Source organism: Megachile rotundata, chromosome 16 (assembly GCF_050947335.1).
Source record: "Megachile rotundata isolate GNS110a chromosome 16, iyMegRotu1, whole genome shotgun sequence".
In the NCBI taxonomy this organism is placed as follows: Eukaryota; Metazoa; Arthropoda; class Insecta; order Hymenoptera; family Megachilidae; genus Megachile; species Megachile rotundata.
Genome location: NC_134998.1, coordinates 1646045 through 1660958, shown reverse-complemented (window position 1 = coordinate 1660958; position 14914 = coordinate 1646045). Strand labels below are relative to the sequence as shown.

Below are 14914 nucleotides of genomic sequence, written 5' to 3'. Positions count from 1 at the left end.
CTGACGTGCTTGAGCCGTTGTCAACAGTCCGTGACATTTCTGGTCCTTCGAGCCGGATATTCATCGTTTCGTGACTTTCATCGTCGTCTACGGTTTCGCGAGTGAGTGCATTACAAAGAGGGTTATCGGCATGGAGGAGTTAATTGCATCACAGTATGAACTTCATGGCCGCATCTCGCGCACTTGGGAGAATTTGAAGAAAACTGGCCAACAAAATATATCGATTGACGGGGTGCGAGCCGCTCTGTCGTTGCTGGATAAAAAATGGGCCCGCTTAGAGGATCAGCATTCACAGCTCATGCGCAATTACAGGGCAGCTCTCAAAGATCACGATTACGTAACAGGTGACTTCATAGGAACAGCTGAGATGCAATATACGTCTCAGCGAGCACAGCTTTTACGGTTAGAGCGACAATTTGCCTCAAGCTCGGAGCTTAATCCGGTCAAACCTGGCACAACTGCATCGGTAGCTCACACACCCGCCACCTCCGTGGCGTCGCCCTCGTTCCCGCGCATTGAGCTGCCCAAATTCAGCGGCCGATTCGAAGATTGGCCAGCTTTCAGCGACTTGTTTCAATCGCTGGTTATCGACGAGTTCGCCCTATCGAACGTTCGAAAGCTGCATTACCTGAAAACCAGTGTGTCGGGTGAGGCTGAGAGTCTACTAAAAAACTTGCCCACTACCGACGAAAACTTCCAGCGAGCCTGGACCTTGCTAAAGGAGCACTACGAGAACAAACGGCTTCTTGTGAGAGCACACCTCAACGCCTTCCTCGCAATTCCCAAGATGAAGCCCAACTCCATGGTGGACCTGCGGCGGATTTTCCATGGAGTCGTGACAACAGCTGGGGCCCTGGAGGGCATCGGCCGCCCCATTTCGTCGAGTGAGGATCTTTTCGTGCACCTAGCCGTGAATCTTTTCGATCAAGTCACACGTCGGGAGTGGGACAAGTCCTTGCTGAAATCTTCGGAGCCTCCTTCATTCGAGCAATTGCAAGCGTTTCTCAAGGAACAGGTGACGTCAGAGGAGGCAACCGGGGAGAAATGCACCGAACCATACGTCAAGTCGAGCCTTCGTGGTGGACGCAGCGTCCGCATCGCGCAATCGCGTCCCAAAGCAGTCAGCGCCTCCCGAGCATGCCCCGTGTGCGGGGGGCCGCATTTTATCGCCACCTGCGATCGGTACACGCAAAGGACACCGCTTGAACGAAAAGACTTGGTGAGCACACATAACCGATGTTTCAACTGCCTCGGACGCCATGCCGTGAGTATGTGTACCACCAACAAGACCTGTCTTAAGTGCGCTGGGCGACATCACACCTCGTTGCACGAGGCGTTCGCTCCTGCCCCGGTGACCGCGAAGACGCCCTCAGCATCCGCACACGTGGCCGCCCTACCCACGGTGGAGAACGCCACCGTTCTCTTAGCCACTGTACGAATTTGGGTTTTAGATGATTTAGGCAAGCAGCAAGCAGTTCGCGCCCTCATTGACCCAGGTTCAGAGGCTTCATTGGCGGCATAGTCCTTGGTGCAGCGCCTACGACTGCCACGGAGTCCATCGTGCGTTACGATTTTTGGAGTTGGTGGGCAGCAATCCGGAGTCGCACGAGGCCGAGTCTCGCTCTCCATAACAGCATGGTCAGGGGGCTTCACCTTGAACGTTTCGGCACTCGTACTGCCTCGGCTAACAGGGTACAACGGAGCAGTCAAAACCGACCGTCGCACCTGGTCCCACGTGCAGGGTCTGAAGCTGGCAGACCCAGACTACCTGGCAGCTGACCCGGTGGAGCTGCTCCTGGGCGCGGACGTTTACGCGCATATTCTGCGGAGTGGACTGAGACGAGGACGGGATCAGGAGCCAGTCGCTCAATTTACCAACCTGGGGTGGATCCTTCTCGGAGGTCTTCGCACGGGACCGTCTGTGCCAGCCATGACGACACTACATTGCTCCCAGGATGACAACCTCTCGTCAGTGCTGCAACGGTTCTGGGAGTGGGAGGAACCATCGCGAGCAGAGGTGCCGTTCACCACAGAGGACCAAAAGTGCGAGGAGCTTTTCGTGAGCTCCACCAAACGCTTGCCCGATGGCCGCTTTCAAGTGCGGCTGCCGTTCAACATTCAGCCAACGCCCCAGCTGGCCTCCACGAAGCACGCGGCCGCGCGCATGCTAAGTGCAATGAGTCGTCGATTCGCTCTCGACGACGGCTTTCGCCTTAAGTATAAGGAATTCATGGAGGAATACCTTGCCTTGCGTCACATGACGCCTGCTCCTCCGGCTCCCAGTCCAGTCGAGGGGCGCCTCTGCTACCTGCCTCATCATGGTGTGCTGAAATCCGCCGAGGGAAATGTCAAACTACGCGTTGTTTTCAATGGATCCGCACGCACATCTACCGGCATTAGTCTAAATAGTTGCTTATTTGCAGGACCAAATTTGATGTCTTCACTGCCAGACATTATCCTGCGTTGGAGGCGCCATCGGTACGCATTTGTCGCCGATATTGAGAAGATGTACCGCCAGATCGTGGTGCACCCAGACGACAGAGACTTGCAGCGAATTTTGTGGGAACTCAACGGAACGGTCAGCGAGTTCCAGTTGAATACGGTCACTTATGGAACCGCCTGTGCACCGTTCCTGGCTGTGCGGGTGCTGCACCAATTGGCCAATGACGAGGAGGAAAAATTCCCGGCAGGAGCTGCAGCGTTGCGACACGACTGCTACGTCGACGACATTTTGTCCGGTGCGTCCTCGCTTGCCGCGGGCCGCCAACTACAAAGCGAGCTGACCGCTGTGTGCATGGCGGGCGGATTCCCCTTGAGGAAATGGGCAGCCAACCATCCGGATTTGCTCGAGGGAGTACCATCTTCACACCGACTGGCAGCCTCGGGAGTTTCAGATTTGCCACACGAAGAACATGCCGTGCTGGGTGTACGTTGGTCACCTCCTGACGACTGCCTGATGATGGCAACCACAATCATGGCCGATCCCGTACCTACCAAAAGGTCATTGCTGTCACGGGTGGCCCGTTTGTTCGACCCGTTGGGATGGCTGGCGCCAGTGGTTGTTCTGACGAAGATGCTCATCCAAACTACTTGGCTACAGCAACTGGAGTGGGACACTCCCTTAGCTCCCACTGAAGCAACCACCTGGATCAACATCCTTGACGACCTTCCGGTCTTGGCAGCGGTCAAAATACCTCGCTGGTTTATTGGCTTCACTCCCGAGGGTAATGTTGAGCTCCACGGATTCGCGGACGCCTCAGAGCGCGCTTACGGCGCCGTCATTTACTTGAGAACCGTGCAAAATGGGAAGATATCCGTGTCACTCGTGCAGGCAAAAACCAGAGTGGCTCCGCTCAAACGAGTTTCATTGCCTCGACTCGAGCTGTGCGCCGCAGCTTTACTGGCCAAGTTGTCCGCACATGTCAAGATGGTGTTGGGCCTTCAGGCTGTGCCTACCTTCCATTGGTCCGACTCCACAGTTACTTTGGCATGGATTCGTGGTCATCCAACGAAATGGGCTACCTTTGTGGCCAACAGGGTGGCTGAAATACAGAGGCAGAGCGACGCCGTGCGTTGGTGTCATGTACCTGGCACTGAAAATCCTGCAGACTGCGCATCACGAGGATTGATGCCACGCGAACTCGCCACGCATCCATTGTGGTGGCAAGGCCCTCCCTTTCTCAGAAGTGAATCTGCGTCATGGCCGAAGATGGAAGATCCTCTTCAAGGCGCTGACGTGCCTGAACAAAGATCCAAAAGATGCTATGCAGTGAAGCTGGAAACCGTCGAGCCAACCGAACTGACACGTTTTTCTGACTTACGCAGACTTCTGCGGGTCACTGCATGGATTCTGCGTTGGAGGTCTCGACGATCTGCCGAGAAGATCAGCACTGTGGCTACCGACGCACTAGTCTTACTACCCCAGGAGTTAGAGGCAGCGCTCCTCCAGTGGGTACGCATTACTCAGCGCATCGCCTTTCCCAGGGAGCTGGAAGACGTCCGCGCAGGGCGGGCGGTACATGGGCGCAGCGCCCTTAGAAAATTGACTCCGTTCATCGATAAGGATGGAATCCTTCGAGTTGGAGGACGCATCAAGCATGCACTGCTCAACGCCGACCAGAAACACCCGATCATACTGGCCACCCAATCCCACCTAAGCCAGCTCATTGTGGAAGCGCACCACCGGCGCACCTTGCACGGAGGAACGCAGACAACTCTCGCCTCAATACGACAGCGCTACTGGCTTCTGCGTGGCCGCCAGAACGTAAAGAGGGTGATTCACCGGTGTCCCAGCTGCATCCGCTGGAGAGCAGCGTCTCCTCAGCCGCTGATGGGGACTTTACCATCTTCGCGGGTGACACCAAGTCGTCCCTTTTTGCATACGGGCGTAGACTACGCGGGCCCAATACGTCTCCGCACCACCAAGGGACGCGGACAGCGTACATATAAGGGTTTCTTTTGTATATTTGTTTGTTTCAGTTCGCGGGCCGTTCACTTAGAAGTGGTCAGCGATTACACCGCCATTGCCTTCATCGCAGCCTTTCGTCGCTTCGTCTCACGTCGCGGAATCCCCGCCACCATGTACAGCGACCGCGGGACAAATTTTGTGGGGGGCAGATAAAGAGCTACGCGCTCTGTTCCTCAGTGCAGGCCCTGAAGCTCGACGCATAGCCGGGCACCTTGCAGACCGGGGGGTAAGATGGGTTTTCAACCCCCCCGCAGCGCCCCACTTCGGCGGACTTTGGGAGGCAGCAGTGAGATCAGTCAAGCACCATTTGCGACGTGTTATTGACGATGCTGCCCTCACTTACGAGGAGATGACGACACTGCTAGCAGAGGTAGAGGCCTGCTTAAACTCGAGACCGCTGCAGCCCATTACCGACGACCCGGAGGACACGTCGGCGCTAACCCCGGGCCATTTTCTTGTGGGTGAGCCCTTATTGGCAATACCAGAGGCATCGCTAGTCAAGGTCGCCCCAAATAGGCTCACTCGCTGGCGTTTGCTACAACAAATGCGTGACCACCTCTGGGCTCGATGGTCTCAGGAGTACATCCAGTCTCTAACGCCACGACTAAAATGGTGGAAGGCAATTGGAGGCTTGAAGGAGGGACAACTTTGCCTCATTAAGGACGAAGGGACCTCCCCAACACGATGGCCACTCGCTCGCGTCGTTCGTCTGCACCAGGGTCAAGATGCACAGGCTCGAGTTGCTGACGTGAAGACCGCTTCGGGAAATTTCACGAGGCCCACAGTGAAGCTCATCCCGCTGCCCGACACATCGACCCCGGACAGTATGTCAGAGTGAAATTATTCAAGGAAATGCATCTGCCGTTTTGTCGCTTCTCGACAAGGCGGGCGGAATGTTTGGAAACCGCAATCTTAGCGAAGAATGCTGTCCCCGTCCGTCACCTCACCGCCGCGGTGAGCAACGTCTCCGAACTCTCTCGAAAGCGAAACATCGGGAACCTTTGTTTTGTATCTACCGATCAGCTGTTGTGTACATGCTTCGAGAGAGTTCGGAGAGCAAGCAGTATAAACATCGGCGCGATGACCGCGTGGTTCATTCTGTTATTGTTCCGAATCGGCTTCGCTTCGTGCTATCGCGAGTATTGTATCATATGCGCTTCGCATTTTGTTTCTTGCGCTGCTGCAGTCTGCTAAGACCTTTAAATTTTGTGAATCGCTGTATGTGTATAAAATCTTTGTAAGTGAACGTGTGTGTGTGTGCTCTGGACAATAAACTAAGCAATTAAGTGTAATGTGCGACTGTTTCTGCGTGTTCCGTGTTCCGTCCCTTTAAACCAATCGTCAACCTTTTTTTCGCGTTCACACCGCGCTGACGTGCTTGAGCCGTTGTCAACAGTCCGTGACAATCCTGTTCCGCACACGACTACTGAAGAATCTGCGTGCTGCAAGAACAGTATTCCTGCCTAATGTTAGGGATGCTACAGAACCAAGTGACTTCAGACCAATCACCATCCCATCAGGCATGACCAGATGCCTCCACAAGATACTGGCTGCAAGGGCATCAGCATCTGTCGAAATAGATGACAGACAAAGGGCGTTTAGACCCACTGATGGATATAGAGACAACACCTTTCTACTGGAGCTGATTCTGAAGTATCACCATAAGTGGTTCAGGAACATCTATATGGCCTTACACGACGTACAAAAAGCCTTCGACTCTGTCTCGCACATCGGACTTACGAACGTCATGCGCACCGTTGGATGTCCGAAGGAGTTCGTTAAATACGTCATTAACACCTACAAGGACGGAACAACGGTCCTGGAAGGGAACGGGTGGAGGTCAGCACCTATCCTCCGCGGAAATGGAGTCAAGCAGGGTGACCACCTCTCGTGAATAATCTTCGACATGGTCATCAGCCAACTACTGAAGAAATTGTCACCAGAGATTGGATGTAGAGTGGGGGGCGAATATGTAAACGCCGCAGCATTCGCCGATGACTTCTTCCTATTCGCAGCGACTCCAAGAGGATTACAGAGGCTCGTCGACACCGCTACGGAGTTTCCGAAGAATTGTAGACTCACCATCAACGCCGGAAAGTCCCTGACCATTGGAATCAGGGCTAACGCTAAATTCAAGTAGACCGCCGTAGACACCCAGACTAAGTTCAACTGCGAAGGGAGAATTCTGAGGACGCTGGGCCGTGGTGAAGAGATCAAGTACCTCAGGATCAAATTTACACCTGAAGGAAGATAGCGCTTCAAACCACATGAGATCATCTGCTCAGGTCTCGAAGAATTAACACGTTGAGTGCGGCGCTGATTTGGCTATACTTTCCGCTCAGGCGGCAACGAGAGGTAATTGATGCCGGTACGAATGTTTCGTACATGGCCAACTGTTTTCCGCGATTGGTTGACTTTGGTCGGCTTGATTTTCCACGTCGTAGTGGATGGGTTGTATGACGTATAACACCACACCACAGTATAAGAAAGCACAGTAGGTTCACTCCGTGTCGGCACCTTTAATCTCATAACTAAAACATCGCCATGTTGCTGGTTGTGCGATTCGGTCATGCGCGAGTGATAAATATTAGGCCACTTTTGGGCAGAGTGAACCTACTGCGCTTTCTTATGCTGTGTCCACAATCTAAGAATACTACACTCTATCGGAATTCGAATCCTAAAATCCGCGCCGCCCAAACGAAAAGTCTACTGTCAGTCCCTAGGGACTGACGCCGCCTAAACGGAAAGTTCATTGTCAGTCTCCAGGGACTGACGTAGCACTCAACGTGTTAATGAAAGCGCCACTCAAGCCGCAACAGCGATTGTTAGCACTGAGGTTCGGATTTATCCCACGAGTGTACTGCCACCCTGCACTGGGCGACGTTACCATCAGCGCGCTTAGGAAAGTCGACGTACAAGTGCGACAGGCGGTACGGAAATGGTTAAACCTCCCGCATGACGTACCCACAGCCTACTGTCACGCGGAAGTAAAAGACGGTGGCTTAGGGATTCCTTCCCTAAGATGGACGGCGCCCTTACATCGAATGGGCAGACTTAAATCGCTACGGGGACGTCATGACCAACTTCGCGACGAAGAAATGGACCGTTATCTGGACGAAGAAATAGACAAGTGCGAGGGACGCCTTAAAGACCGTACCCCAATGCTGCAACTCGACGACGTGAAGAGACGATGGGCTGAACGACCCTACGAGTCTGTCGATGGGAAAGGTCTTCGCAGATCAAGTGCCATGCCACAACAACATCAGTGGATTGCTGATGAAACTCGGATCCTTTGGGGGCGAGATTTCATACAATGCGTGAAGGCGAGGATCGAAGCAATTCCCACCAGATCAAGGAGCACCCAGGGAAGATACACTGACAGACGGTGTAGAGCCAGGTGTGCGGCGCAAGAAACCTTGAACCACATCATTCAGCACTGCCATCGTACCCACGGGATCCGCGTGAAGACATGACGCGGTAGCAGCATATGTAGCACGGAACTTAAACCGACAAGGGTACCAAGCCCAGAGGGAATCATCCTTCCAGAAGAATGAGGGTCTACGGAAACTGGGTATAATAGCCACAATGGGAAGAACTACCCCAGTGATCGATGCTCAGGTAGTTAACGAGCAGACTAACTTGGATGAGAGCACGGCTGGCTGTCGTGGCGAGCGCACGTGTTCGGGGGTCGCTCCGCGATAAAGTTCAATTTTGGTGGGAAAAAGTGGTTAAAGTGTGATAAATAATGTTGTGAAGTGAGGGGAGACCGTGGGGGAAGTGAGCGGTGAAGTTTTGTAAAAATCGGTGGTGAAATAATAAATCTATAAATAAAAATCGAAATTTCGGTAATGGCGACCTCCACGCGACGCGAGCATGGGGTGCAAACCCATTATGACTTGCCACGGAGTGGGGAAGGCATCCTTGCCTTTGGTAAAAGAACTGACTTTGACCTCTCGACAGTTACCACAGCACTTCAATTCTGAACAGTTCTTTCTGACAACATAGATATATGTTTTGGAGATTTTGCACAAAATGGCTAACTGGGAAAAAAATAAATATCGAACAGAAGAAGAGCTAAAAAAATTAGCTGAAAGTATTAGTGAATCTGACTGTGAGGTAGAATATGGTGGCGATAACTCTGAAGTCGATGACGATGCAGAGATTTTGGTGGAAATAGTGTCGGAATCGGAGGACAATTTGGAGGATAATTCCGAGGAAGACTCAGACTGGGAACCAGATGCTGATAATGGCAATACATCTTCAGGTACATAATATGTAGCAAAATAAGGAATGAAATGGTTTAGTTGTCCATTTCGTACATCTAAGCGATCTCATAAGAATTACGTAAATGCGAAGCCTGGCTTATCACGTTATGCCACTGCTGCCGACACAATGTTAGAAATTTTCAACCTTTTTATAACTCCTGACATGAAAGACGTCATCTGTCGTCATACAAATGAGGAGGCTGTCAAATTCTATGCGGATTGGAAAGCAAAACATCCTGATGCAGACAATGAGTGGAAATTATTGCAAATCGAGGAATTGGATTGTTTTATAGCAATTCTCATCAAAGCAGGCGCCTTGCGATGTCGACGAAAATCTACGCGTGAAATGTGGACAAGGGATGCATCGATCCGACGCAGTTTTTTTACAGCTTCCATGTCTGTAAACAGATATGAATTAATTTCAAAATTCATAAGATTTGATGATAAAGCAACCCGTGCGGAGAGGAAAGCACATGACAAACTTGCAGCAATAAGACAAATTTGGGAGCTATTTGTTGCAAGTTGCATCAAGAATTTTGTACCTTACGAACATTTAACGGTTGATGAACAACTTGTAGCCTTTAGAGGAAAGTGCCCTTTCCGACAATATATGAAGTCAAAGCCAGCAAGATACGGAATTAAGATCTGGGCAGCAGCTGATGTGAAAACAAGCTATATATGTAATTTACAAGTATATACTGGCAAAGGATTGGACAACGTTAGGGAAAAAGACCAGGGACTTCGAGTTGTCAAAGACCTCACCCAACCATATAAAGGCAGTTGGCAAGGTATAACCACGGACAACTTCTTTACCAGTGTTGGTTTGGCAAAATATTTGCTAGAACCTAAATTGACACTGTTAGGAACTGTGCGCAAGAATAAGCCTGACACACCTGCTGAAATTAGCGTAAAATCCAGACCTGAGAAATCTTCAATGTTTGCATTTACTAAAGACATAACTATGGTTTTATATATACCAAAGAAAGGCAAGATGGTTCATTTACTGTCCACTCAACACGATGATGATATTGTAAGCGAAGCAGATGATAATAAGCCTATTATGATATTGGATTACAATAAAACCATGGGAGCAGTTGATAATGCCGATAAACTAGTAAGGGAATATTCTTGCGCCAGAAGAACTAAGCGGTGGCCCTAGGTTATAGGTTATTCATGAACATTATAGATATTGCTGCGCATAATGCGTTTATTTTGTATGATATAAAGCATTCCGATTGGCTAAACGGTCGCCAAAGCAGGCGTCGAATGTTTTTTATGCAATTAGGACAGCAGCTCGCACAGAAAAATATGGAAAGCCGAGCTAAAATTCCGAATATGCCAAACTATGTGAAAGATGCACTTAGGGATTGTGTAGTTGAAACGGAGCAATCTACACCATCTTTTTTTTTTTTTTTTATTATTTAGGAAGACAGAAATCCTAGTAACGGACATCTGGGAAGATAGCCCAGATAGTGTGAGACTCCCGCTTCCGGCGCCCCTAGAAGAGGGGCGGTTTCCACGTCCTACTCACTAAAACTGTCTCCCGCCCCCGCTAAGCGAGGGTTGGCGGCAACCCGCCAGGCTTCCTTATCGGATGAGGCATAGTGTACCTGGACTAGGCCATCGCTCGCAGTTGTGGAAGAAAGACTACCCCCCTCCCCCTCGCCCCCCACCCCTCGCGTATGTGTTCCATGTGTGGGGAATGGATGCTCTCAACCAAAAGGTTTTGGTCCTAGGGGCTGCGTCAAGATCTAGGGGAGGCTCCCGGGCAAAATGCGCTGACCTCCAGCTGACCTTGTAACGCCCCCTCGGCACCGCCTCCCGGTGGGCTCGAACATACGGCAAAAAACCGCGACCTCTCCCCACCATTTCCCACCTAAGTGTAATTTCTAGTTTTAATTCCCCCGCGTTTGCCTATTTCACCCCAGTCTTCTTCCACAACGCTACATGAGCCCATTGCTCTCGGTAAAAATTTCTCCTTCCTGTCTCCTGTCGATTCCACTCGGTCCCCGTTGTCGCCCTCTAATGGTGCCATGACCAGGCTGACGACTGGGTTCCTTGCTGAATCAACCGTTGATCGAAAGGGTGCTCAATTCGATTTGACCTCTCTCCCTCCTCTCCCCCGCTCCGTCGGTCCCCGTTTCGTGCCCCCTAATGGTGCTCTGACCAGGCTGACACCGGTTTCCTCCTTTGCAAGTTTGAGTAATTCGATCGATCGTGTCTTGTTTTCTCCTTCTTCTCTACCGCCGATCCCACTCGGTCCCCGTTTTGTGCCCCCTAATGGTGCCATGACCAGACTGACACAGGATTCCTCCTTTGCAAGTTTGAGTCGTTCGATCGATCGTGTCTTGTTTTCTCCTTCTCTCCCGCCGATCCCACTCGGTCCCCATTGTCGCCCCCTAATGGTGCCATGACCAGGCTGACGACTGGGTCCCTAGTTGAATCAACAGTTGATCAGAAGGATCCTCTGCTCAATTTAACCTCTCTCCCTCCTCTCCACCGCTCCGTCGGTCCCCGTTTTGTGCCCCCTAATGGTGCTATGACCAGGCTGACACCGGTTTCCTCCCTTGCGGGTTTGAGTCGTTTGATCGGTCGTGTCTATTTTGTTTCGCCGCTTCTTCTACTCCTGCTCTTCCTCTTCTCCCTCTCGCTGTCCTCTTGCTTCTTCCCCTCTTCTTGCCGTTTGAAAAGCGCGCCGTGCCTCCGCCGTCTTGCTTATTGCTGCATCCTTTTGCTTCACCCTTTAGGGCCGCTCTCCAAGTGTTTGCAGCGTTCCTTCCCTCGCCATGCTGGATATTCTGGATATTCTTAATGCGGCCCCTTTTCTCCACCATCGTTGTGTCTTCGGAGTTTCCAGAGTGCTGGGGCGTTTTCCACAGTTCTTCCAACACTTTTCCGTCATTTTCCCGCTTTGCATTGTTCCTCTGCACTCGCGCACGTGGTCACGTATATTCCCCTGTACCCGCAACACTCCTAGCACTTCACTGCACTCTCACAACACTTTCCTAACACTACACCGAGTTAGATGCCTATCTGTTAATTATTTATTATTTATTATTTATTAATTTATTAACCTACTAATCACTTCACTATTTATAATAATTTATTCATTAATTACGAACTAATTAATTATTATTATTATTATTATTATTATTAATCTCATTCACTTCACTTCATTTATTTATTAATTAATTAATCAATTTATTTCTTCCTTCCTTCACTTCGTTCCGTGTCGTCTCGCCTCTTCCTCTTTTCCTCCTCCCTGTCTTCTTGCTTCAGCCAATCCGCTTACCATTTGAAAAACGCGCCATGTCTCCGCCATCTTGCTTGTTGCCGCGTGCCTCCGCTTCGCCCATAGGCTTCGTCCCTGAAGGCAGCTCTCCAAGCGTTTGCGGCGATCCTTCCTCCGCCATCTTACTTGTTGCCGCGTGCCTTCGCTTCGCCTTTAGGCTTCGTCCTTAAGGGCGGCTCTCCATGCGCCTGCAGCGACCCTTCCCCAGCCATGCTGGATGTTTGCGAACCGGCCTTTACGCTCTACGCTTTCCCTCGCGCGGAGATGCCCACGTGTTCGTACGATATATCGAAGCATGCTTGACCGACGCCATTATTTATTTACTATCAAGAAAATACAAAAATAGCCAAAACTAATCACCGCGTGCATTCAGTATGCCTCATTCGCCCTTTCCCGCACTCTAAATCCCTAATGACATTTGCATTATAATTAATTAATCTAATTTCTACGACTTTCTCTCGCAACTTCTACATGTCGCACGACCACGTGTTCACGCAAGCCCTTCTTCGAGGGCAGCTTTCACCCTTAAATTGCACTATTTCACTCGCGATATATAAAAATAATCGTATTTAAGTCGCGCACATATTTATTTTATTCCGCGGTCGGTCCAAACACTCGTTTCCTCGCTTTCGATTACTCATGGGTTTGCACCCCATGCTTTTCCTCGCGTCGCGTGGAGGTCGCCATTACCGAAATTTCGTTTTTTATTTATAACTTCACTATTCCACTTCCGATTTTCACAAAATTTCACCGCCCACTTCCCCCACGGTCTCCCCTCACTTCACAACATTATTTATCACACTTAAACCACTTTTTCCCACCAAAATTGTAATTTATCGCGGAGCGACCCCCGAACACGTGCGCTCGCCACGACAGCCAACGCGCCTCCCGCCACGACAGCCAACGCGCCTCCCAAAGCAATCTACACCATCTAGTCACCAACAAGGAACAAACCTAAGAAAGCGTGGAAGATGCTACTTGTGTCCTAGAACAGAGGACAAAAAATCGCGCATTATCTGCAAGTTTTGTAATAAGTTTGTTTGCGAAACGCACAGAAAGGTTGAAGGTTTTGTATGCAATGTCTGCCATAATAAAAATTAAAAATTTTGTTTTCTGTTATGACTTTCCAATTATATGTTTAGATTAAAATACTTGTTTTTACTTCTACAATAAAGATCCTTATATGTCATTCCTCTGTTTTTTCAATTAAGTATATTTTAACCTGGGGTCCATTAGGGACCCCACTTATGCATTTACGGAATTTTTTGACACCTATGCACTTAAGGGTTAAGCTGGAGGTCAGTGCGTATGCCCGGGAGCCTCCCCTTGGGCCCTGACGTAGCCCTTCGGGCCAAGACCCTTTGAGTAAGGGCATCCATTCTCCACGCATGGAACACACACGCGAGGGGGTGGGGGGGATAGTCCTTCATCCACAACATGTGAGCGATGGCCTAGCGCAGGGGGCTATATCCAACGACAGGAAAGCCTGCCGGGTTGCTGCCACCCCCCGCCCTTGTGGCGGGGGCGAGAGACAGTTTTAGTGGGTATGCGTGGAAACCGTCCCTCTTCTAGAGGTGCTGGAAGCGTGAGTCTTTCCACACTATCTGGGTTATCTTCCCAGATGTCTGTAAACTGGATTTCTGTCTTCCTAAACAAAAAAAGAAGATAGGGAGGCACCTCATGGTAGTCGAGGGCCTCCCTAATCCTCCCCCAGGGCAGGGTATTGAAAGCATTCTTGATGTCTAAAGAGACACCAAGTGCTACCCCACCCTGGGAGGAGGCCGAATCCGCGAGTGATCGCACGCGATGAATCGCGTCGATAGTACTGCGACCCTCGCGGAAGACATACTGGCAGTCGGCCAAATCGGGACCACTGCAGGACAAGTGCCTGGAGAGCCGGGTAACGAGAATTCTCTCGAATAACTTGCCCACCTCATCCAGGAGCACTATAGGCCGGAACGGGGAGGGAGAATCAGCGGGTTTCCCGATCAAGACCATCCTTCCCACCTTCCATTGGAACGGAAACCGCCCCGACTGCAGGCAACTGTCAAACAGCCGCCGCAGTTGGGGCCCGAGGACGCTCAAGGGCTTTGCCCAGACGCGGCCGGGTATGTCATCGGGGCCCGGAGCTGTGTTTCGGGCCGCCATGCGTGCAATACCCGCCGCAAGTTCCTCCTCCGTGACCCCCATGCCGTCAGACCAGATAATCGGGTCCGACGAGGCAGGAGGCGGTGGCTCCTCATCCCTGGGAAACAGGGTATCCACCACCTCCGCCAAGAATTTAAAAATCTAAACTCTCCGTAAGTGGGGACGCCCATGGTCGAAGCTTACCCATGACCATTTTATATGGGCGTCCCCACGCATCCTTCTTCAAGGAGAGGAGGAACTCGTTATACGCCTGGGATTTGGCCTCCCTGATGGCTGCCTGAAGGAACACCGCAAGCGTGCAATACGTCCCGTACAGGATCTCGTCCCTCCCCGCATCGCGTTGCCGCCTTCGGCAGGAGCGCTGGTACTGGCAACGGGCGTGATAGCACTCTCTACGCATTTGCGCAATTTCGCCCATCTACCAGTATGCAGCCCGCCGGCGGAAGCCGCCAACCCGGGGCATGGAAGCGTCACAGATCGCTGTTAACGCACCCCGGAACCAGTCGGCCTCCTTTTCCACATCGGCAACCGGCTCAGCCGGAAATTCCGGCCAGGCCGCGGCGAGGGACGCAACCATCAGGGCGTCCTCGTCTAAACGCTAAGCGCCCATCTCTGCGGTGGTGCGGCTCTTAGGCGGCGACAGGTGGCGGAGATATCCATTCGGATATAGAGATGGTCACTTAAAGTTTCCACCTCCTTCGCCACCCTCCAACCGGACACGCGCTGCGCCGCAGAGGGCGT

General features: G+C 51.4%; 1 protein-coding gene across 1 annotated transcript; it reads left to right on the top strand.

Moving 5' to 3' along the window:
- Positions 1–1635: 1635 nt before the first annotated feature.
- LOC143266093 (uncharacterized) lies at positions 1636–6362 on the top strand. Its single transcript, XM_076541706.1, has 4 exons — positions 1636–1692; positions 1742–4264; positions 4500–5292; positions 5923–6362. The coding sequence occupies exons 1-4, from the start codon at positions 1636–1638 to the stop codon at positions 6360–6362; spliced, it is 3813 nt and encodes a 1270-aa protein (XP_076397821.1).
- Positions 6363–14914: the final 8552 nt, after the last annotated feature.

Coding starts and splice junctions, on each gene's coding strand:
- LOC143266093 (XM_076541706.1), top strand. CDS start 1,636: ATGGTCAGGGGGCTTCACCTTGAACGTTTCGGCACTCGTACTGCCTCG. Junction 4,265..4,499: donor TTCTGCGTGGCCGCCAGAAC/GTAAAGAGGGTG, acceptor CCGTTCACTTAG/AAGTGGTCAGCGATTACACC. Junction 5,293..5,922: donor CGACACATCGACCCCGGACA/GTATGTCAGAGT, acceptor CTGCAAGAACAG/TATTCCTGCCTAATGTTAGG.